At 47.0% G+C, this 25134-nt stretch overlaps 1 protein-coding gene across 10 annotated transcripts in view; it reads left to right on the top strand.

Moving 5' to 3' along the window:
- LOC122833753 (metabotropic glutamate receptor 7) overlaps positions 1 to 25134 on the top strand; it is a 107991-nt gene that overhangs the window by 68755 nt on the left and 14102 nt on the right. For all 10 annotated transcript variants that reach the window (XM_044121601.1, XM_044121600.1, XM_044121604.1 and 7 more), the window contains 6 exons: positions 9670 to 9805; positions 10250 to 10404; positions 15974 to 16111; positions 18368 to 18568; positions 20136 to 20275; positions 23879 to 24814. In XM_044121601.1, coding sequence (XP_043977536.1) covers positions 9670 to 9805; positions 10250 to 10404; positions 15974 to 16111; positions 18368 to 18568; positions 20136 to 20275; positions 23879 to 24814 — 1706 coding nt within the window. The remainder of the gene's footprint in view (positions 1 to 9669; positions 9806 to 10249; positions 10405 to 15973; positions 16112 to 18367; positions 18569 to 20135; positions 20276 to 23878; positions 24815 to 25134) is intronic.

Here is a 25134-nt window from a genome sequence, read left to right as displayed (position 1 = left end):
TTCCCTCTGATGGTTCCCTCTACTGGTTCTTCCTGATGTTTCCCTCTGATGTTTCCCTCTGATGTTTCCCTCTGATGGTTCCCCTTGATGGTTCCTCCTGATGGTTCCCTCTACTGGTTCCCTCTGATGGTTCCCTCTGATGGTTCCCTCTGATGGTCCCCCCTGATGGTTCCCTCTGATGGTTCCCTCTACTGGTTCTTCCTGATGTTTCCCTCTGATGTTTCCCTCTGATGTTTCCCTCTGATGGTTCCCCTTGATGGTTCCTCCTGATGGTTCCCTCTACTGGTTCTTCCTGATGTTTCCCTCTGATGTTTCCCTCTGATGTTTCCCTCTGATGGTTCCCCTTGATGGTTCCTCCTGATGGTTCCCTCTACTGGTTCTTCCTGATGGTTCCCTCTGATGGTTCCCCTTGATGGTTCCTCCTGATGTTTCCCTCTGATGGTTCCCTCTGATGGTTCCCTCTGATGGTTCCCTCTGATGGTTCCCTCTGATGGTTCCCCCTGATGTTTCCCTCTGATGGTTCCCTCTGATGGTTCCCTCTGATGGTTCCCTCTGATGGTTCCCTCTACTGGTTCTTCCTGATGTTTCCCTCTGATGGTTCCCTCTGATGGTTCCCTCTGATGTTTCCCTCTGATGGTCCCCCCTGATGGTTCCCTCTGATGTTCCCTCTGATGGTTCCCCCTGATGGTTCTCTCTGACTCTTTGGCAGCTCCAGCATCAGAAACGCGGTTAGAGACGCCGTTGTCTCCGTCGTTTCCTCTGGCCTCTCGAAATGATCAAACCGACTCGGTTTATTGGACTCTTTGGTCTGGATCAGTTTTTCTCTGCTGATGAATGAAATCATCACTTTATAACAGCTTTTCGTATTTTACTATATAAAATGGATTCAATCTGAAACATGGAAGGTTTTTACTGTCCTCAGAATAAACCAGTCCAGCAGCAAACCGTCATGTAAACTGGTTTCCAGTCAGCCTGAAAAACAGACCAGTAGAGGAATTACAGGAGCGACCCGACAGAGTCGGCGCTGACCCGTTTTCCTCTGAATCAGCAGGACAGGAAGCTGCTCTCCATCCACCAAAGTGCTGAGTGGGGCTGAAGGAGGAACATTGTCCTGTTTGCTTCTTCAGCCTCAGGTTGATTTAAATTCAAATGTTTGCATCTGCAGTTTCACAAACTGACAAAAAAAAGCCAAAAATGTGTCAGATTTTCATTTCTGCTAAAGCAGCAGCTCTGATTCTGCCGGCCGGGCGGCGCTCCGGGGCCGTAACGTCATAAAAGTTCTTTATGGATATTCCCATGTTTCTATTTAATTATGAATTAATGTTAGTCTTTACTCTGGGGTCTGAAGCTGCACCACAAACACAGCAAATGAGCGTCGATGTGCAACGATCAGCCTGGAAAAGCCAATAAATTCTGATAAATGACTCAGTTTTATGGTGAGAGCCACAAAAAACTGAAGGTTAAAATGAACAAAAGACAGAACAAAGTTTTTTCATGAAACTAAAATAACAAACCGATTCCCTCCTGACGGGGAGCGGCTGCTGATTCTGCCCAGGTTTTTCCTTATTTCACAATAAATGTCATCTGGAGGAAATCTGTAAAACAAATCATTTCAGTTCAATCATAAAGACAGTCCAATTAATCCTAATCATCAGTTAATGCATCAGCTTGCAGCATTCAGTCCTCCTGACCAGCAGGGGGACTGAAACTCCCCTTTAGTTGGAAGAAACCTCCAGCAGAATCAGAACCAGAACTGGGCTCGGTACCGGCCGCCATGGAGGTTTGAGAAGAGAGAGACAGAAGGAGAACTTCCTGTTCTCAGGAGAGGAAGAACGACGAGGTGATCAGAACCACAGCCAATCAGAACGCACAGCCAATCAGAACGCTTTGTGTTTTCTCTGCTACGCAGAGAAAACACAAAGTTAACATAAAGTAACAGGAAGTAACGCTACGTGGAGAGTAGTAGGAGAAGAAAGTGTGGTTCTCTGACAAGTTCATCCTAAACTCTGTTTCCGACTCTGTTCCTGTAATCCGGCCGTTAGCTTCGGCTCTGAGTTTCATCGCAGCAGCTCATCCTGCAGAGTCTCAGGGAGTTGAGGAGACGTTTAATGGCGTCCTGCAGGCAGCATGAATATTTCATTTGGTCGCTTCATGTGAGCTGCAGCTGCTGCTTCACATTAAAACACGCCTGGTTTCAGATGCCCTCCTAAAAACCAAACACCCAGCAGCATCTGGTGGCTCCAGCTCTGTTCCAGGTGAGGATCCTGTAGATCTACAACCTCCAGACACTGAAGCTGTTTGAGTTCAAAAAGAGGAGCAGGAATTTGTCCTCGTGGTGTACGAACAGTTCCTGAACACCGGCTGTTCAGGTGCAGTTACTGGAGCGCTGAAGGAAAGCAAAGTGCGAGCTTCATGTCGATAAGTTTGAGGACTGATGGGGATTTAAAGCCTCTGGTAGCTGAATTATGATGATGAAGATGAAAACATTAAAACTCTGCCAGCTCCTGAATCCTGCCTCCAGTTTTTCTCTGAATGAGACGACAGCCTGGTAGCAGATCCTCAGACCTTCAGTTTGAGCTGCTGCCACTCTGTTCCTGTCATGTTGCTCTGCTGAGTTTCACATCTCCGGTTTATTCTATCACTGGAGTGTTACATTTTTTTTAACACAATTAATCGCTTTTTATTTGTGGGGGGGAGGGTCAGTCTGAGCTGGAACCTTTCTATTTGCGTGTTTCTGGTTCGCCTGTAGAACTGACGCACAGCTACATCCGCTAGCAGCAGCCATGGACGAACACAGTTGCTTTTCTCAGCTTTTCTGTTTCTAAACGATTTGATTGTCATGTTCTCGTTGTGCTACAAAGAGTTAGCCTGTGAGTGAAGCTATGCTAGCCTGAAACAGCATCTCAGTGCTAAACATGTAGCAGCTAGTGCTAATGTCAGCTTCCAGATTTCTAAAGACGATCAGAGAAACTCTGGAAAAGTGAATGGATAGAAAATCACTTTCCTCCAGTCTGATGGTTAAAGAACCTGAAGAACAGATTAAAAATATGGTTTAATATGGTTGTTTAATTAATAATTTAGCAGGACGAAGTGTTTTGGAATTGAAGATGTTGCTTAATTGATTAATTACAGACCCTGTAATAAACTCAGTTAAATGTTTAATCCAGTTCTACCACAAATCATTTTCTGACCCTCTGAAGATTGATCTCAATGCTCTGAGCGCCCCCAAGTGGTGAGACAATTAACCAAATTATTCAGAAAGTAGCTCATGCTGTCAGCATCTGGCATGCTGAGGTGAGAGAATCTAATTCAGTGCACATCAAGCGTTTGCATAATGTATAAAATAAAAAATACTTTATTGATGCCAAAGGGAAATTAAATCATCAAGTCTGTGATGCTTTGTTAGCTTAGCATCTGGAGCTGTTAAGTTAAAGGTCGAAACGTCTGTAGAGTTTATTACCTGTGTGGATATAAACCAGGATGGTAAATGGGTTCTGTGTGACGGGGGTATTTCAGGTTGCTTTATGAATAGTTTCAGTTGTTTTTCAGCATCTTTGTTTTACTCTGGAGGTTTTATTGTTGCCAGAGTGTTTTTATTGAAGTGTATTTGGGGTTTTCTGTCCTGGTTTTGGTGTCGTTGGATCCTGGCAGCTGTTCCCAGCTCTCGGCGGTGGATTGGCGTGTGCCTCGTGTTTTCTTGGCTCCAGGCGTCATGAATGAGACGGAGGGGAAAGAGCGAACTGCCTCAGCGTGTGGCTCTTCATCGTTTTGAAGAACATAATGAGAGTTTTCTGTGAAACCACTGAGCTGTTGCTCCACTCTTCCATGCAGACGTTAGTCAGACCTTTGTGACGCAGCTCATGTTCTGAATGCTGGCTGCGGTGTAAGCAGATGATTACAGCGTCGGCAGGCTCGACTCTTTGACCTGCAGAGAGCTTTTTACCTCCAGTGCTTCCAGTTAAAAACTCTCCCAGTCGGCGCGACGCTGGAACCCTTCCTGTCAAATCAACAGCTGCTCTACATCAGCTGGAAAGAAGCGATAAGAGCAGAAAATGTGTCTGAAATCAGCATTCTGACACGCCGGGGAGCTGAATGGGAGCCATGGGAGTGTAACTGGGAGTAATGGAAGTGATATGGCGTTTATCTGGGGGGAGCTTCTCCTGGTTGACAGGTTTTCCAGTGAAACGGAGCAGCAACCTGCTGGGAACGACAGAAAATCCTGTTTTATTAGGTTTAGCATCGTTGCTGCGTTTGTTCTGCAAAGTGTCACGCCTTGGAGCGCGACACGGGAACAGCAACGCAGAAATTATGTTTGATCATCCGACAAAATCAATAACTGATGGAGCTGCTGTCATGCGGGGAATCCTCTGTGTTTTCCCATCTGAGAGCATTAAAACATTAAAAAGAGCCGCCGACATTCAGGCGCTGGCGATGAGCTCATCCATCAGCCGCCGCTCCGCGCTGACATCCCAGTCATAACATCACATATGAGCCGATCCATCACCCTGACGCTCCGCAGGCTGCGGCAGAACCCAAAGGAACGGCGCTTCACCTCCAGCTCCAGTCCGACCCGCTGGACCTCTAGACCGAGACAGACAGAGGAAAACTTACTGGGACAAATGAAGAGATGACAGGATGGACTCAAAGAGTCAATGTGCAACATGATGTTTACGCTTTATTGTGAAGGGTCGTTAGTCTGGTTCTTGGAGTGTCTTGGACCTGGTCTTGGTTCTGGTCCTGGTTCTGGTCTTGGTTCTGGTCTTGGTCTTGGTCTTAGTTCTGGTTCTGGTTCTGGTTCTGGTTCTGGTTCTGGTTCTGGTCTTGGTTCTGGTCCTGGTTCTGGTCTTGGTTCTGGTCTTGGTTCTGGTCTTGGTTCTGGTCTTGGTCTTGGTCTTAGTTCTGGTTCTGGTTCTGGTTCTGGTCTTGGTTCTGGTCCTGGTCCTGGTTCTGGTCTTAGTTCTGGTTCTGGTCTTAGTTCTGGTTCTGGTCTTGGTTCTGGTCTTGGTCTTGGTCTTAGTTCTGGTTCTGGTTCTGGTTCTGGTCTTGGTTCTGGTCCTGGTCCTGGTTCTGGTCTTGGTCTTGGTTCTGGTCCTGGTTCTGGTCTTGGTCTTGGTTCTGGTTCTGGTTCTGGTCTGACCCGGACCATTACAGAACCACTGGAGGACCGGTCTGGTACCGGAAACATTCACCATACCTGGTTATTTGTAAAAACCTGGGCCTCTTCCTGATAAAACAGTTGAGCGTTGCCATGGCAACCCATCGTGACCCCGAGGTCACGATCCCGCTGTGCGACACAGAAACCATCCGTCTCCTTGCTGCTCATCCAGCGGCTCTAATTTCCTCCCAGGGATTAGAAATAATTAAGTCACAAATAATTGCAGCTATTATGTTGATCCAATTAGCCGCCGTTAGCCTGCAGCCGGGACCAAACCTGCTGGAAGAGGGGAGGCAGCCGGACGGGTCCACCAGAACCAGACGGGTTCACCGGAACCAGACGGGTTCACCGGAACCAAACGGGTTCACCGGAACCAAACGGGTTCACCGGAACCAGACGGGTCCACCGGAACCAGACGGGTTCACCGGAACCAGACGGGTTCACCGGAACCAGACGGGTCCACCGGAACCAGACGGGTTCACCGGAACCGGCTTTCCGTACTCGCCCACCTCAGCCTGAATTCGCCTGCGTTTCATTTCCTCTCTGCGGTTCGTGACTCTTGGCTTTCTGCTGTTTTCTGAACCTTTAAAGTCGATTTTTATCGTTGCACAGACTGAAGTTCGGACGGTTCCTCCAGCCTGGATCCTGTTGGTTCTGAAGCGAGGAGCGGTGGACCTCAGTGAAACCCAGGCTGAGTCCGTTTGTCCCTCTGTGATGAGGAGGACGAGCAGAACGCTGTGATTGGTCGGACCAGGAGTTTGACCTCATTCTGAGGTTCTGCCAGTGAAACGACGAGGCTGATGGAGGCGAGTCCTGAGCGAAGCGTTTCCTCGCCTCCGTCCCGTTCATCATGTCTAACGGGGCCGAGGCGTCCCCTCGGCTGAAACGCGTCCTCTCGCCTCCCACCCCGTCCCGAGGGCGATGCATCGCCTCGGAGCAAGGCCTCATGGGAAATCTGTCCTCATAAAGCTTCTCGCCCACAGAGACGAGGCTCGGTGTTACTGCGCCGGGTCGGTCAGAAACTACACACTCAACAGAGCCCGTTCTGCTGAGGGTCGTGGTTCTGACCCGGTTTGGTCCAGGATTCAGGCTGCATTCAGAGGCTGCAAAATAAACCCAGATCATCAGCCCTCCACCACCGTGCTCTGCAGCCGCAGCAGCTGGTTGAGATGAGAACAATTGTTCTGTCCAACCCGGTTCTGTTCATCCTGGTTCTGTTCATCCTGGTTCTGTCCATCCGGGTTCTGTTCGTCTCGGTTCTGTTCATCCTGGTTCTGTCCATCCGGGTTCTGTTCATCCCATCTCTACTAATTTTGGTGTGGCGGCCATCTTGTTTCTGAAGAGAAGAGTCTTTCTCAGTGTCATGACCTTTGACCTTTAACCTTCTACCTGATGCCTGTAGAGTTTTAGATGGTGCTCTTGAACTTCACACTCTGACCTCTGACCTTCATCGTCTGTGAGGAGGATGAATGTCCGACGGTTTAGAGATGACCTTTGACCCTTCCCAGATTGCCTCTCTGAGGTCATTGCTGATGGCGTATGGAGCTAAATTAGTTCCAAAAAGTTTGTTCAGATGAAACTGAAAAAAAACTTTTCAGTTTCAAGTTTTTGTTTGTTTGGGGGTTTTTTTTACAAGCTTTCTGGCCCAGTTTGGCTCCATAGTTTCAACTTTTGTTCCCGCTTCTCCACATCCTGCAGGCCGCGGCGTGTTGCGGCGCAGGCCGCGGCGTGTTGCGCTGTAGGGAAAACAGACTCTCTGTGGAGTAAATCAGGCTGAATTACAGTGGAATCATCCTTTAATCTGAAATGAAAACGACTCCAGAGGCTTTATTTTTAGCTGCTGGCTGCCATCAAACACTCATCAGATCCTCTTTTCAGTGCGAAGACCTTCTGCTGTGTCATAACAAGCTTCCGTGAGGCTGAACTGTGAAATGCTGGGGCCGAGGCGCCAAGCAGGACGGAGCGGAGCTGAGAGGAGCTGATTTCCATGCGTGCTGAAAGAATGTCTTCCTCCGTTGGCTCCCACATCCCAGCGCTCAGCTGGAGACGTTTCTGACTGAGCCGCCGCCTCTGTTCTGCTTCCAGCGGCTCCAAGTGTTTCCACCTTCCTTCACCTCGATCTGAGCAGAACCTCCTCTCAGTCATCCTCCCACATCATCATCAGGACGAAGCTCAACTCGCCGACCTCATCAGGATGCTGCGACAAGCCAGAAGCTCAACACGCGTTTCTGCAGCAACCAGCACTGACATCCTTCATGTCCTGCTGCTGCAGAAACAGAAACCTCCTCTACAAACTCCGGGCTCTGCAGCACATCCTGGGAAACCGAGTCAGTCTTCTTCACCTCCTCATCATCAATACATGGGTTTGGGTAGGTTTGGTTTGGGTAGGTTTGGTCTGGGTAGGTTTGGTCTGGGTAGGTTTGGTCTGGGTAGGTTTGGTCTGGGTAGGTTTGGTCTGGGTAGGTTTGGTCTGGGTAGGTTTGGTCTGGGTAGGTTTGGTCGGTCTGAGACGTGGAGGACCAGTGCATCTGATCCCAGTGAGATTTTCCCAGTAGCACCATACACCAGCTGCAGCAGGTTAGCATTAGCCCAAGTCGTATCGCAGCAGCCGCCTGAGCTTGGAGGGACATTTGGGTTTTGGGGCTTCCTCTCCCTGTAGGTCGTGACTTGATCCAGAACTTGGAGGGCAGATTGAGTCCGAAGGGATTGGATGGGACCAGGACTGGGAGCCAAACACACAGAACCAGCTGTGATCATGATCATTATCCTCCATCATCTGTCCGTCCGTCAGAGAACAACGTGTTCCTGTTTCCTCTGATGGGAAGCTGAAGATAATCACACCTGTCAGGGATTTCTGTCGTTTCCTCTGGATTCCTGACTGTTTAAAACTGAAACATTTTGAGCTCCTGTTGCTGCTCCTCAGCATCAGACCAAATATTCATGATCACAACAGAAAGCGTCAGAGAGGAGAGGACAGCAGCAGGACCACGATGCTGGGTTGTTTCAGGACTCCATCAGTCCACTTTCACCCGACTCCAGTCCGTCTGTCTACAAACTCCGGTTCGGTTGGTGAGGTGTGAAGACTAATTGACCTCTGACCTCTGGTCCTCCAAACCTCTGTCTGGGTTCGGTTGAACTGAACTCTGGTTCAGTTTGAATGTGAACGCCAAGTGGACCAGAGACTGCTCCAAAAGCAGGAAGTGGACTACAGCGCAGGGCATTCTGGGTAAATCCAATCAAAGCTAACGTGCTAGCCTAGCGCTAGCAGCAGAAATGTCTCCTGGTCTTCAGCCAAAGACTAAAGAGAAATCCTCCAACACTAAAATCTGACGCCTCCATCTTGTTTCCATCTGGTGAAGAAGGAAGTTGCTCTCAGTGTCTTCAGAGGTTTTTGTGTGGTTTCCTTCAGTGGTTGTTGGTGCAGCGCCCCCACAGGCCAGGAGGGGAACAGGTTAGAACCACAGCAGCTGGTGGAGTTCTGGTTCCAGTAGAACCGGGTCGTCGGACTGAAGCAGGGAAACGGATTGAAACTTAAAATAATCCAGTTTCAGGTAGAAACCAGGCAGGAGTCGGTACAGATCAGAATCAACTCTCATTCACACTGCAGTATATCCTCCTGTATTGTAGATGGCACAGCTATGTGTAGTTTATATTTATTATTTCACTGTGTTCACACTGTTACATTAAATTATGAGGCTCATTACTCTGGTTTCTGTCACCTCCAGTCCATCCTGTGTGTTCGCAGTAATTTGCTTACAGGAATGGAGTTTCTCAGTTTCCATTGGGCTCTTCGTGATCTGCTGTAGATGTTAGATGTGTCAACCAGTTTTGGATTTAAACCTTAATGAATGAGAGATGAAAACACCTGAGTGTTTTTATCGACATTCAGTGTTAAAAATGAATATATTTCTATGAGAGGATTCAGAGGAGACGTTTCCAGGCGCAGTGAACACGGTTCACAGGTTTTCACTGAAATACGTCGTGATGTGATCAATAACGCCTGAGCCCAGTGAGAGCACGTTGGTGGACAGAGCAGATGGAGTCCAGCTGAGAAACGGGTCCAGCAGGAACTGGCGCCGGGCTTCGGGCCGCTCTGATCGGACTGCAGCTCCGTCATGAACCACGGTGTTTCCCTGAAGCTGCGGCTCCGGCTCGTTAAAAATGCAGAAACATTATGAATATTTCAGTACATTTGATCAAATGAGTCCTAAAAGCTTTGCTGAGCGAGCCGAGGAATCAGAACCGGGCCAGGCCGCTTGCATCGTCGTCATGTTCATCATCAGAGGCCGGAGTTTCTGTCTGCTGAGGACAGGACGCGACGGTCGCCATGGTTACCGCCGGAAGCGACGCTGTTCCTCACATCTTCGTCCTCCGATTTTATGATAAAACAGCTTGCCATACCCGGTGTTCAGTTGTTTCCAGACGGGAGGAAGGGCAGAACCGACCCGGCTCTGAAGTTAAACTGTTCCTGAAGTTCAGCTCCAGAGTTCATCCAGGTGTTTTTATCTCCACAGGTGGAATCTGCATCGCTCAGTCCCTGAAGATTCCCCACGAACACAAACCGTCGGACTTTGACAAAATCATCCGGCAGCTGCTGGACACCCGCTACGCCAGAACCGTGGTTCTGTTCGCCTCCGACGAGGACATCAGGTAGCCGGAGCTGGTCTCAGTCAGTCCGTCCTGGTAACGGCTCGTCGCTCTGTTTACTACATTAAATTCATTCGGTTGATATTTTTTCTATAGAGCCAACTGACAGCAGGTCGGTTAATCTAATCGTTCCTTCCTGGTTATCAGTGATGCTTCGGGTTCAGATTATTTTTTTTGAATTTGACTGAAACTACTAACTATTTAAATGTTTTTAGATTTTTTTCAGACAGAACTTGGATGGTTTGTTCTTAAAATCATCGTGTTCATTTAATTTACTCTGTCCTGGATCTCCTTGCTTTGGGACAATAAAGGGTTTATTAAAGTTATTAAAGAGTTTAATAAACTCATTAATAATCAGATCAGATGGAACCTTGCAGTTCGTCAGCCGCCTCTCTGGCCCTCCAGGCTTCCGTAGCTGCTGAGCTCTGGGTTTTGCTCTGGCTGCAGGGGAATCCTGAACGCCTCGAAGCGGGCCGATCGGGTCGGACACTTCCTGTGGATCGGCTCCGACAGCTGGGGGTCCAAGAACAGCCCCATCCACCAGCTGGAGGACGCCGCCGTGGGCGCCATCACCATCCTGCCCAAGAGGGCCACCATCAGCGGTGAGTTCAGGGAAACGCATCGGGTCTGGAGGGATCAGTTTCTCGTCTCCAGATGTCTGAACTTCACCTCTCTGCTTCATTAACTCCATTTTAAACATGCAGCAAATATTTCAATACAGATACAAAAACCTAACTTGGTCATCATGGAAAATGTAGTTTTGTCACAGATAAATGTTGTTAGTAATAAATCATATTTACTGAGAATTTTTTTATCTTTCAAGATGGCCGCCATGGTTGTCATGGAGAATATATGTTTGCTTTAAAATCGCATGCAGTTATTACCAATGCTAACTGAAACATTAGAGTCACTAACTACTGATACGCTTTTCAGGAATCTTAGCTACGCTAAAGACATAAAAGCTTTAGCATAAGCTAATGCTAACCATTAAGACGACTGTCTGTCTCTCATCTTCAGCTAAGACTCAGGAAAGTTCTCAGTTTCTGATTTTATGACTTACTGCTCTAAAGCTGCATGAACAGAAGGAGCAGAGAGGATTCTGTAACATCCTCATCATCCCGCCTCCATCAGCAGGAAGCTCACACATTATTGAACCATAGAGAAGTTCAGTTTTTACTGTTGACATTTCCCCAGAGAACGAGGAATTATTTCAGGCTGCTGTAGAGATCATTTCCAACAGGCTCCATTTTACAGCTTTTATTTAGACTGTGCTCTGATTTAACCTTTGACTCAATCAGCACATATTTGAATGAAGCGACATTTCAGAGCGTTACAGACAGGAGGAGCAGGAATCTGCTGCAGGTCAGCCAATATTTCACAAGAACCTGAGGGAGGAAGATGAAGGTCTGCCAGTGCTTCACTTCTCGCCTTTCCACAGACATGATTAAAAAATGAAAGAAAAGGCCAAAAAGACTCAGAAGATCTGCTTGACTTGACATTTACAGTGAATTTATCTGCTGATTGAGTTTTTGTGCAGCTAGCATCAGAGTTCCTCGTTTCAGTCTCAGTTTTGCGCCACCTGGTGGCAGTGCTCTGTTCATGTTCTTTGGTCTGAGACTTTAGTCTCTGGTTCTGGAAACCTGGGCCGGTTCTAGAAGGCCCACTGTGGAACCGGCTTTATAATGGCAGAGGAAAACTTATTGCATCGTTTATTGTGATAAATTTATTGTGATAATAAGAATTCTGGTTTATCGCTGTCATGATAACTTCCATATAATGACGTTTAAAAATGGTTTTACTATTTTCCTCCCTGTTTGTTCAATGAAAACATCAATAAATGCCAGTAAATCTGAAAACACTGTGTGCAGTTTAGTGATACAAATCATGTTTTTTATGTGACTGGTGTCCTAAAACGTGTTACCCATGGGAATGTTTTTCCAGGAGCAGTAGTTGTTAGTGGGGCTGTAGTTGCTGTGACACTCAGTCACAGTTACCTAAAAAGAAGAAATAATGGCTGAAGAGCTCAGCAGCGTCCTCACACCCGGCGGAGAGACGAGGCTGTGAAAACCAACAAGGTGAGAACTGCAGGTCAACTGGCGGCTTGTCCTCCTGACGAACCCTGGAGAACGGCAGGCTGAGCCGCCTGGGCCTGGAAAGGTCACCGGGAGGTCATCGGCTTGTTGAGCTGCTGCTTCCACCCGAAGCAAACCAGAGCAGAGACAGACAGTGGAGAAACTGCTGGGATTAACTAAGGATTCATCATTCCCACAACCCGACTCCGGTCCGCTTCACCCCGACTCCGGTCCACTTCATCCCGACTCCGGTCCGCTTCAACCCGACTCCGGTCCGCTTCAACCCGACTCCGGTCCACTTCATCCCGACTCCGGTCCGCTTCAACCCGACTCCGGTTCTGCGGGTCGCAGAATCTCTGCAGATTCAACAGCAAAGTTCTGCTTCACGTTCAGTTTTATGCAGAAATAAAGACGGATCTCTGGCTGGGTTCCTGAGAAACCTGCAGACTCAGAGGAAACGTCGATCCGCTCTGAACAGCTTCAGCCACTTCCGCTGCTGTTTGCGTCCCAGTTAGAGGGAGAAGTCGGAACTGGAACTGGAACTGGACTCGGTTCTGATTAACGCTGTTGTTACAGGAAGACGGACGGATGTGCAGCGGCTCCACGTTGGATCGACAGCAGCAGGAAACTGCTGGCGGGTAAATATTACCCGCCAGGAAGTGACTGCAGACCGCCAGGAAGTGACTGCAGACCGCCAGGAAGTGACTGCAGACCGCCAGGAAGTGACTGCAGACCGCCAGGAAGTGACTGCAGACCGCCAGGAAGTGATCCTCAGCTGGATTTCCTGGAAATGGACTCATGGAGCTGAAACTCTTTTCCTCCTGTTGCATCAGATGCAGTGATGGCGATGAAGCAGATTGTCCTCTTCATCACCACGACGCCTCAGAAAACGTTCCTCCTGCCGGCGAACCATCCGAGTCCGGGTCGGGAACCGGACCGAACCGTCCGGTCCGTTCACTGCAAACATTTCCGTTTCTAAACAAGGAGACATTGTAGCCATAATCTGTTTCTGTGGTTAAAGTTTACAAAAACGTTGAACCATCTGTAAAAGTGATTTTAATAAAATGTAAGTTTTTATTTGGAGGGTTTTGCATAAAACTGACATGAACATGAATTAGTCTGCATGAATGTTTATTCCTGTTATGATGCTTTAAAAGTTACATTAATAGTAAATATTTTCATAAACATTCACTCAGACGCCTTCATGTTCTTAATGGCATCATGTTAGCCTGATGCTAAAGTCTCCCAAACATTAAATATCCATGTTGTTTCTATAAATGTTTTCAGCATTTAGAACATTTATTGCTGCTTAAATAGAAATAAAGAAACATTAGAGGGAAAGTGAAGGCGAGTATTCTCTCCTGCAGCATTAAATATAATAATTAAGACACTGATGATGAAGGCGGCCCTCCTCTTCCTACCTGACCGCCACCAAAACGTCACGAAGCTCAAACATCCCAACTTCTTATTTATTCACAGATTAAATAAATATAATTTCAGATTAAATGGAATAATAACGTCAGCAGCAGCGTGTGCAGAGCGTTGTTAGAACGTTTGTGGCTGACTGGACTGCAGGACCAACGTTCAGCGAAAAGAACTGTTCAAAGGAATCGGGTAGTTTGTGAACGTCACACCAGAAACTTTAACAATACAGCTTCACTGCAAAATCACCAAATATTTTCATCTAGTTTCTACTTAAAATATTTTAGTTTACTTGAAATAAGACAAAACTGACCTACAGTAACTTCCCAGGAAGATACGGGAGCTTCTTCATGCCAACAATCTCTTAGCATTGATGAAACGTTACTGGCTCCAGTGAGACATTAATTAATTTATTTGGTAAAAAAGTCTTGTTAAAAGTGGAATAATCCACCAGTGAAGCAGATTATTCTGAGATCTTTGTTTTTGGACCTGAGAAGCTGTTAGGAATCTTTTTAAACCTTCATGGTTCATTTTCTCAGCCGGTTGTTTGATCCGAACCACCCAGAGTCTGAAAGTTTCCCGCCGGAGCAGAGGTCTGCTGCGTGACCTCTGACCTCCCCTCTGGCAGCGCAGCGCGGCGCCTCTGTTTCAAACCTCTGCAGGACAGGAAGTCAGCTGTCCATCACTTCCCAGAGGTTTACAGCTGATTCTGCAGAGACCGGACCGGATCGGGTTCTGGTTCTGGTTCTGGTGGTGACAGTGAGCAGCCTCTCTGTTTCGGCTCTGACGTTTTCTGCCGCCAGAGACTCGTAGCGGTTTGGACCGAAGGCTGCGGCGAATTGAGGTTTCATCCAGGCCCGGTTATGTTCGCTCTGCTGCTGCAGCATCGTAATGCTGCTGCAGCATCGTAAGCTGCTGCAGCATCGTAACCACGCTTCCAGGGAGAAATTACAGCCAAGCTGTGCAGAGACTCCTGATTCTCTGCAGCAGAACAAAATGCTGCTGGAAATTTAACGTGTGATTCTTCATCAGTTTTCTTTCAGTTATGGAGGAAATGGAACAAAAATCCGATTAATTTCTTGTTTCATACTTTATGATCATCCGTCACCAGATCCAAACTGGATCAGATGGATTGTGGATCATCAGTGGATCCATGCAGAGCGATGGAGCGTTTCCCCCTCAGTGTTTCTAACCTGGTCATCTCTTCATCGCCTCCTGACTGGCTCCTCTTCCTCTTCACCTCCTCAGTGACTTTCAGAGAAACGCGAGGTGAAGATCCTGATTTGTTCCTGTCAGGAATTATTCATATTTATGCATCGCTGGGATCGTTTCGGAGCGTCAAGGACGTCTGAGGCAGCGGGTGACGGTGAGGCTGCAGCTCCGTCTGACGGGGAAGATTAAGAACTCCTCTTCAGATTACAGCCTCCCATAACTCTGACTGTCAACAAACACATGAAGGGAGTCAGGAAACGACAGTCTGAACCTGGACTTTCCCAAAGCTCCGGGTTCTACTGGGTTTTAAAGGGATCTCTGTTCTTCCCATCCAGCTGAAAGAAAACAGGACAACTCTGCAGGAAACGTGTTTTTATCTGAAATGTTGGTTTCCAGGTGATGAGGAGGAGCTGGAAGGTCAAACATCATGTTGCAGGAAGAGCTCAGAGCCGAAACCCCCCTGGTTTACCTTTCAGTCATATTTCACCATGTTATTCATTCTTTTAATAATAAATACTTGGTTTGAAGCTAAATATTTAGCCTCTATGTAAATTCAGTTGCTGAGCCCTGAAGTGGACTACCAAAATAAAAGCTGTTTCTTCTGAACCTCTTCTTCATCGATTCTCTTCCTCTTTTCATCTGAGCTGAAAACAAAATGAGCCGTTTTGAACGGCGACGCTTCGACTTCCACCAGCAGGAGTTTATACTGAAGCTCTAAAAACCCAGCTTTTATTTTGATAGTCCACTTCCAGTTACCGACAATTTGCATATGAACTAAAGATTTAAATTGGAGCTACAGTAAAATCAGATTGTAAACTAAATATTTAGCTCAAGTTTTAATATTTTGCTAGCTGCATGACCAGCTCAATGTTTAGCTTGGTAACTAAATATCAGTTAGCTAACTAATGCTAGCTAACATTTAGCCAACTTTAGTTAAATATTAGCTAAATAAATTAAATATCTAGCTAGTAAAATAGCTTCCTGAAGCTCCAATTCCAATATTTGCCGAACTAAACATTGAGCTAAATGTTTAGTTTAGCTAGCTGTGTGCAGCTCGTATTTAGCCAGAGTTTGAGCTCAGAGACGTTTATCCTGCAGGACTTCCTGTCCAAACCTCAGCCTGCTCTGGTTCAGCTGACCAAACGTTTCTGATCATAGAAATAAAACTAACTGATTCAGAGTAAGGAGGAATTAAAAAGCCACTCGTGTCTGCAGAAGCTTCACTCTGACTCTGAATGATCTTCAGGTTTGTTGATCGGTTGATAATCAGGAAGCTTCCCGTCCTCCTGCTGCTCCTCCCGGCGCTGCGTTCAGGCAGCAGCTGCTCACTCCAACGTGCAGCACAAGGAGGAAGCTCTCCCCTCAGACTCCACTTGAGCCGAGCCTCTTGAAGACGAGCAGACAAACACTTTGCAGGCTCCGGAGGACGCTGTGACTAAAAGCCGCCGCTGCTGCTGTCTTCCAGGCTTCGACGCCTACTTCACGTCGCGGACCCTGGAGAACAACCGGAGGAACGTCTGGTTCGCCGAGTACTGGGAGGAGAACTTCAACTGCAAGCTGATGAGCTCCTCCAAGAAGGACGACAGCAGCAGGAAGTGCACAGGTCGGTGTGAAGCTGGCGACATTTCTGCTTTTCTCTCATGTTTATCAGGTTTATACAGAAACCTGTTATTTATTAATAGAGGACGCCTCCAGGCCACAGTTTGACGGGTGTGCATGAAACTGATGTGACATAAACATGGAGTCTCTGACTGAAGTGTAATTCGGTAAATAATTAAGAAGTAATTAAAAGTCCTTTAAAAGTGCCAACTTTGCATTAAAATGTTATTTACTAAATAAAGTTGGCACTTTAATTATTACTTTTTAATTATTTACCAAAGTGATTTTTTGTCCTTCCAGTTTCATTTTATTTCCTTTTTTTGTTTTGGTGTATTTTATTTCAGATTCTTGGCTGCTTTTTAATCTTTTGCATTTTATTCTAAATTGTTTAATTTTATTTAGTCACTTTTTTATTTTTAACACAGAATTTTATTTTCAGTGTTTCATCATTTGATTAGTTTCATTTGAAACACTGGAAGGAAACATTTTCTGGTTCCTGTTATGATCCTCTGATGTTCTCCAGATTCTTCTGAAAACTTTAAATCACAGAAAAGTTCAAATTTCTTCTGATCTGCTTGGAGCTTCATCCTGAGGGAAGATACTGACTGCTCAGTCCTGCTCCACATGACAATGACGCAGCGTTTAAAGGCTGACGGATGAACTTCTGAACCGATAAACAGTTTCTGACTGTTAATGATGGTTCTGGTTCTCCTGGTCTGGGTCGGTTCAGATGGACTCTGTGCATCGCCTCAGTTTTCGGATCGCCGTGGCAACAGAAACGCCGCGGCGATGGAAAACAGCAGGTGCTCTCTGATCTATGAGGCGGTGTGAAGGTGTGAGCCGGCCTGAACGCTAATGAACCGGTTCTGTTTGGAGTATTGATCCAAACAGGAACATTTTATCTTGTGGGGTTTATTTCCTCTCCTCCATTATTGGCTCTAATTTCCGTCGGTGACTGATTGATTCTGGACGGTATGAACTCTGGAGGCTCTGAGTCATTCATCGTCAGAGTCTCATTTCCCTGAAACAGTTTCAGGGACGACCAGCAGAACCGTCGGACCCTCCGGTCCAGAACCCTTCATGTCCTGATAAACCTGGATTTGGCCTGAAAGTCAGAACCGGTTAATGGGCCGGGCTTGTGAGCAGGAAGAAGAATTTAGAGCAGCGTCTCTAACAACCTGAGGACTTTAACACAAGAATTAGGATGAATTTATTACACGAGTTTTAATGCAACGAGGTCCAAAGTTCGGTTCATGGGCCATTTGTGGCTCTGGGTTTTTGGCCCTCAACTTGTTCTGTATGGAGGCTTTTTGTTTTTAATCAAGGTTAAATTATTATTCTATAACAGTAATAATGGAAAAAGTTCAGGATGAAGAGCTTTTATAAACTTTATTGGCTCTAGTGGCGAATTAACAGGAAAGAGGGCAAAGGTCACCAGGCCGGGAATCGAACCTGCGTCGAGGACTAAGGCCTCCATGTGTGGGTTGTGCTGAACGGCAACCGCAGCACCAAGGACGTCGTTTGTCCTCGTCAGAGTGGACACACGCCGTCCTCCTGACCCGACAGCAGGTTGTCCTGCTGCTGCAGCCGGTCGTCACGGCGACGGAACGCAGCTGTTTACAGCCGCTCTGCCGTCCTGATAACATTATCCCGCCACGTCTGGGAAAGCGTGGACGAAGGACAGATAAGTGGCGGTCAGTGAGAGCCGAGGGAAATAAGATCCAACTGCAGGCGGCAAAACATGGAGCCTGGAGCATCTGGAGGGATCGGATCGGATCTGAGCCCAAACAGCAAGGAGGGAAATCCTGCTGACACCTGAGACCGGATGGACATTTCGCTCTTTGCTAAATATTTAGTTAACAATCAAAACATTTAGTTTAAAGCGATACATTTAGTTAAACTTAATATTGAATTGATTTAATATTAAATAAGTATTTAGATGAACATAAACGTTTATCTGTGAGCTAGCTACAGATAAATCAGATAATTTGGTTACTGGTAACTGAATTAGCATATTGCTGAAATCTTTAGCTCTTTGCTAAATGTTTAAACTAATATTTACTTTGAAGCTTTTTTAGTTTGAAGCTAAATATTTAGCTTGGAGTTAATAATTCTGTTAAACTAAATGTTTAGTTGGTGTAATAGTTGTGAAGAGACCAAACAGGTCTGGTGATCCTCCAGTTAAAGTCCCGTTTCCCATCTGGATCTTCCAGCTGCTGATCTTCCTTCTGCTCATTTTGTCCTCTGGTCTCCGTTTCAGGTCAGGAGCGGATTGGCGTCGACTCCAAGTACGAGCAGGAGGGCAAGGTGCAGTTTGTGATCGACGCCGTGTACGCCATGGCGCACGCGCTGCACAACATGCAGCGGGACCTGTGTCCCGACGTGTCGGGCATCTGCCCGGAGATGGAGCTGGCCGGCGGGAAGAAACTGCTCAAGTACATCCGCAGCGTCGGCTTCAACGGTGAGCGGGCCGCAGCGGCGCCGGCCTTCTGCGGCCCATAAAGCCGCAGCGCTGCGGTCCAAGGCCGCAGGGCGTCAGAGTGACAAACGGCCAGGCTGCTCCGCGTCATAAACACGCTGAAGGAAAACGTGACTCTCATCCTGAAACTTTCCATCATCACAGTTACTTCCAGCTGGGGGGGAAATAGATCAAATCCAGACTAAAACTCCGGAGTCAGACAGCAGGATGGAAACTGATGAGTTCAGTTTATAATAATCATAATGAGACTGGAATCAATTATATTAGATCCAGAACTCCATCATCTACTCCAAACCAACCTGTTCCCCTCCTGGCCTGTGGGGGCGCTGCACCAACAACCACTGAAGGAAACCACACAAAAACCTCTGAAGACACTGAGAGCAACTTCCTTCTTCACCAGATGGAAACAAGATGGAGGCGTCAGATTTTAGTGTTGGAGGATTTCTCTTTAGTCTTTGGCTGAAGACCAGGAGACATTTCTGCTGCTAGCGCTAGGCTAGCACGTTAGCTTTGGTTGGATTTACCCAGAATGCCCTGCGCTGAAGTCCACTTCCTGCTTTAGGAGTGGTTTCTGGTCCACTTGGTGTTCACATTCAAAACGAACTAGAGTTCACTTCTACTGACCCCAGACCGAGGTTTAGAGGACCAAAGGTCAGAGGTCAATTAGCGTTCACACCTCACCAACCGGACCGGAGTTTCTAGACAGACGGACTGGAGTCGGGCCAAAGCGGGTTGAACTGGGCTGTTGCAGCTGCAGCCTCCTGGTTTCCAGTCAGAGAACTGGAGCAGGAACTTTATGAGCCAGTAAAACTAAATATTTAGTTTTTGGAGGCTGAGTTGCTTTTTTCCAGCCGTTGGCCTCCAGAGTTGCTCCAAAACCAAACGTGGCGTTACAGCAGGAGAGCCTCCATCATCTCCCTGAAACGGCGCTGCTCTGTTCGGAGGCGCCGTCCGTAACGAGGCCGCCGCCGCTCAGTGTTTGAGCTGCAGGGGTTAAATCGCCGCCTGCACCTGAAAGCTCGACGTTTCTTCTTGTTAAGGATCTCAGAGGGAAGACGCTGCGGCGGCAGATGATCGTAAACAGAAACTAAACGTGTCCTCCACCGGTTATCAGGCCCTCAGAAACATGAAAGATCCTCTGAAGTTTCTCAGGATCAGCAGCAACAGTTTCCCTGAAGTCCTGAGTTTCTCCTGCAGGAGGACCGGCGGCCATCTTTCCCCAACAGGGCTGAACCGTCACAATCTGCTGAAACACGTGATCACAATTTAGCTTTTTATGCTGCTTCAAATATCGGCTGAATAAACACAAAACGGTTTTCACATTATTGAACTTTGACATATTTATCAAATTTAACCAAACGGGAAGAAAATATGAGATGAAATATGTGAAACACTGTTCATCCATTCATCCCTCATGTTTCCATCCGTGGTGTCAGAACCCGGTTCTGTCCGGTTCTGTTTCTGCTTCATCATTCCTTCCTGGATGAATCAGCCAATCAGGCTCAGAGAGCAGGTGAATGTGACCTTTGACCCTGTACTCCCTCCACAGGAAGTGCCGGCACTTCGGTGACGTTCAACAGAAACGGCGACGCTCCGGGTCGCTACGACCTGTTCCAGTACCAGCGGAGCAACGGAACCGGGTCGGGATACAGAGCGGTGGGACAGTGGACCGAGACGCTGCAGCTCAACGTGAGTTTAATACGGGTTCTGGTTCTGACCGGGTTCTGGTTCTGACCGGGTTCTGGTTCTGACCGGGTTCTGGTTGTGTTGGGTTTCTGTGGTTCAGCCTTTGGTTCTGTTGGGTCTCTGTGGCTCAGGGGCAACAGCACGACCCATGTATTGAGGCCTTATCCTTGTAGCAGTGGTCGTAGGTTCGATTCCTGCCGCAGGTCTTCTCCCTGTTTCCTGTCCAAATAAAATCCAACAAAACCTTTAAAAAAATAGGGGTTAAAATTTTAAAGTCATAGTTATTCATTCATTTATAAAAGTCACAGTTTCAAACTAAATATTTAATTAACGAGCTAAATAATTAGCTCCTGAACGGCGGTTAAATATTTTGCTGCAAACTAAATATTCAACTTCTAGATAACTTATTAATTTTGTTCACATTTATTTTAACTTGTTGGATTTTATTATTTAGCTCTGATCCCGTTAAGGAAAGAGGCCAGAGCTGCTGCTAATTTAGTTTTTATTTAGTGGACCGAGACGCTGCAGCTCAACGTGAGTTTAATACTGGTTCTGGTTCTGACCGGGTTCTGGTTCTGACCGGGTTCTGGTTCTGACCGGGTTCTGGTTCTGACCGGGTTCTGGTTCTGACTGGGTTCTGGTTCTGATCGGGTTCTGGTTCTGATCGGGTTCGGGTTCTGACCGGGTTCTGGTTCTGACCGGGTTCTGGTTCTGACTGGTTCTGGTTCTGACCGGGTTCTGGTTCTGACCGGGTTCTGGTTCTGACCGGGTTCTGGTTCTGACTGGTTCTGGTTCTGTTTCTGGTTTGGGATTAATCTGAATAAGTACTACAGTTTACTTATTTAGTTTATTTCATTGCTAACTAAATATCAGCTGCAGCTCAACTTACTTTTCTAAATAATTAGCCAGTTAATTATTTATCTTAGTAAATATTTAGTTGATTACAGACCAAATATTTGTTGTCATTTTATTTATTCATATTAGTTTATTCTTAACTTTCTAAACAGATTTTATTTTAGATTATTTTAAGCTTTTATAATTCATCACCTTTTTAAATATTTAACCTGTTAACTAAATATTTAGTTTTAAACTGATATTTATGAATGAGTGAATAAAATGGTGGAGATTTTTTTTTTTATATAACATTGAATTTTTCTCTTCTGACTGAGTTAAAAACTGGAATCATTTCTGTTCCTTTCTGATTGTCTGGACGGCTCCCTGCCGACCCGGTCGGCCTGGAACCCGTCCAGAACCTCACTGTCAGTTCAGGAACCCTCATCAGAGTTTCATTTTCTGGCTCATCTGGTTTCTGATTCATGCTGGAACATCCGAACATTAACCCACAAACGATCCGCTCCGTTAAACAGAACCAACAGAGACTGATGCTCCTGGTTCTGCAGGTTCTGAGCAGCGATCCGAAAACCCGACACTTCCACAGAAACAGTCAGAAACTAAAACTATAACCGAACTGAGAAAACGATCCAGTTCATAAAATCAGATTCATGGTTTCATTTCTGTTCATTGTGGGTTTAATAATTCAGCTGCTGAGATTAAAACGTTTCATCGGATCAATGGACAGAATCTTTACAGAAGGTTCTGTTCTCCGGGTTCCGGACCCGACAGGACAGAAAACTGGCTGCTCTGTCCAGCATGGTGGAGAAAGTTGAGTGGAAGGAGGACAAAGGAGCACCAGCAGGACATTTTCCGCCCTCCTGGGTTACAGTGATGTCTCCAGATGATTCTGGTTTCTAACAGGCTGAGGTCCGGCTGAGCGGTTCTGGTTCTGCAGGACTCAGAACCAGTTCAGGAGGAACGTTGGCTTCCCTCTGGTTTTTCTCTTCAAGCCGTTCTGAGGATGAAAATTGGAATATTAACGTTTCTTATCGGCTTTCTATGTGGGAAATGTGATGCTTTAGGTTCTTGTGGATCAGAACCGCCCTGATCTCGGTACCGTCTGTTGGAGACGGGCCGGGAGGCGCCGGTGTCTCTCTGACCGGGGCTCTGACGCCTGGTGAAGAGAATCTGACCTGGATCTCTGGAAGGTCGATGCCAGATTCTGATCTCTGATCCCAGACGGCGGCTGATTGGCCTCCAGCCAGGCGGCTTTTCCCCAAAGCACAGAAACTCTGGAAAATGTCACACCTTTTTGGCCTTCTTGGTGCTCCGTACAAGAACCTTTCAGATGCACATTTAACGACAGACTGAGATATAAACGCTGCACCTCTAAGTTATCGTTTGTTTACGTGGATATTTGCGCTGACATCAGTTTCACGGTGCTCTCAGGCTGCAGACGCATAAAAACGACACAGAAATGCAGATTTTCAGCAGAGCTGCATGAAAAGCGGTGAAACACGTACATCCCAGCAGGCTGCAGGCGGTTCTGCTGGTTCTGGTCTGACCCGAGCAGCTACACGTCTCACTTCCTTTGAGATGGACAGAGTTCAGAACCCTCAGTCTGCAGAGACGAGGGAACATGTTGGACTCCGGACCTGAGAGACGGCGAGTCGAGATCAGATCAGCAGAAACAGACGGCTGAATTATTGAAGAGCCGCAGAGGCTTAAAGCCAACCTGAGGTCAGTCCGACCGCGGTTCTGAAGCTGCTGCTGGACAGATGGACGGATGGACGGACAGTCAGATGGACGGACGGACAGAAATTCAGAAGACCTTCCAGGGTCTACTTGTTCTCTTTTGGCTGCAGAAATTAAATATTTCTCCAGTTTGTCATAAAAACCTCCTTGTGCCACTTTGAGTCAGACTGCAGCTCTGAGGTCAGAGGTGAAGCTGAGGTCTGACCTCTGACCTCCATGATTCATCTGAAGTTGTTGCATTTCTGCGGCGATGTTTGTCCTCAGTGTTAGTTTTCTTCAGGAGGAAATGTTTGGGGCACCGTTTATGAATTTACTCTGAAATTAGCAATAATTTGGGATATTTATTCATTTATTTATAAATATTTAGTTAACAAGCTTAATACTTCATGCTAACTATTTAGTTTGAAGCTAAACATTTACTGTCAAACTAAATATTTAGCTAGCTCATAGCTAAATATTTTTTACATTCTGCAGTTTCACTTGTTGATTTCTAGAAGTGGACTACCAAAATAAAAGCTGGACTACCAAAATAAAAGCTGGACTACCAAAATAAAAGCTGGACTACCAAAATAAAAGCTGGATCTTTCAAACTCTATAATCTCCTCCTTCGCTTCATGTCATTTATTTTTTAGCGTTTCTTTTCTTCTTGTCCAACATTTGAGCTGAAACAAACAATGAGCCGTTTTACCAACGGATCCACAGCAGCAGCAAAGACCCAGCTTTTATTTTGATAGTTCGCTTCATAATAAGTCAATCTGCTTATTAGCTAAACATTTAGCTCTGAGTAAGTTAAATATTTAGTTCAGAGTTACTCACTAAGTATTTATCAGGCTTAATATTTAGTTTAAACTGAATGATGACTTTGAAAATAAACCCTCAGGTTTTTCCTCTTATAACAATAACCCAAATTACTGCTGTAAGAATTTGAGCTTATAATCGGTTCCCTGTAGTTCCCTCCAGACGCTCGGTGATGTAGAGCCGGTGTGGTGGTGACCTCTGACCTCCTGTTGCCTGCAGACGGAGGACCTGCGGTGGCCCCAAGGCGAGCCGGACGTCCCCATGTCGGTGTGCAGCCTGCCCTGCAGGGCCGGGGAGAAGAAGAAGGTGGTGAAGGGCATGCCCTGCTGCTGGCACTGCGAGCCCTGCGACGGATACCAGTTCCAGGCCGACGAGTTCAGCTGCAAGCTCTGCGCCTACAACATGCGGCCCGGCGCCAACCGGACCTCCTGCCGGCCCATCCCCATCATCAAGCTGGAGTGGCACTCGCCCTGGGCGGTCATCCCCGTGTTCCTGGCCATGCTGGGCATCATCGCCACCATCTTCGTCATGGTGACCTTCGTGCGCTACAACGACACGCCGATCGTCCGGGCGTCGGGCCGGGAGCTGAGCTACGTCCTCCTGACCGGAATATTCCTGTGCTACATCATCACCTTCCTGATGATCGCCAAGCCGGACGTGGGCGTGTGCTCCTTCCGGCGGGTCTTTCTGGGTCTGGGGATGTGCATCAGCTACGCCGCGCTGCTCACCAAGACCAACCGCATCTACCGCATCTTCGAGCAGGGCAAGAAGTCTGTGACGGCGCCGCGGCTGATCAGCCCCACCTCCCAGCTGGCCATCGCCTTCAGCCTCATCTCCGTGCAGCTGCTGGGGGTTCTGGTCTGGTTCGGGGTGGACCCGCCCAACACCGTGGTGGACTTCGACGAGCAGAGGACCATCGACCCCGAGCTGGCGCGGGGCGTGTTGAAATGCGACATCACGGATCTGCAGATCATCTGCTCGTTGGGATACAGCATCTTGCTGATGGTGACGTGTACTGTTTACGCCATCAAGACCCGGGGCGTCCCGGAGAACTTTAACGAGGCCAAGCCCATCGGCTTCACCATGTACACCACCTGCATCGTGTGGCTGGCCTTCATCCCCATCTTCTTCGGCACGGCTCAGTCTGCAGAGAAGGTAGGAAACGCTTCGTCACACTGCAGCTTTTTACTGTGGAAACCTACAAGCATTAGCATTAGCATGCTAACTCTTCAGGTACCATGTTTTCCATTGGCCACTTGACTTTCAGGATTTCAGTCATCTTTCAAGATAACCGCCATTTTTGAGCCAATCACTGCCTCTTTATGTTTTGGATTCATTTATCATCACATCATCTTGACGTTCTTCCTATTCATGCAACTTTTAACGACCATTAACACGTAAAATTACATTATTTGACCTTTTCATCCTGTTATGTTATTCCCTCAACAAAAACAGACCTGGAGTGTTCCAACTCT

Source organism: Gambusia affinis, linkage group LG07, assembly GCF_019740435.1.
Source record: "Gambusia affinis linkage group LG07, SWU_Gaff_1.0, whole genome shotgun sequence".
Classification (NCBI taxonomy): Eukaryota; Metazoa; Chordata; class Actinopteri; order Cyprinodontiformes; family Poeciliidae; genus Gambusia; species Gambusia affinis.
Note: the sequence above shows the minus strand (reverse complement) of the source record. Positions and strands in the feature narration are given on the sequence as shown.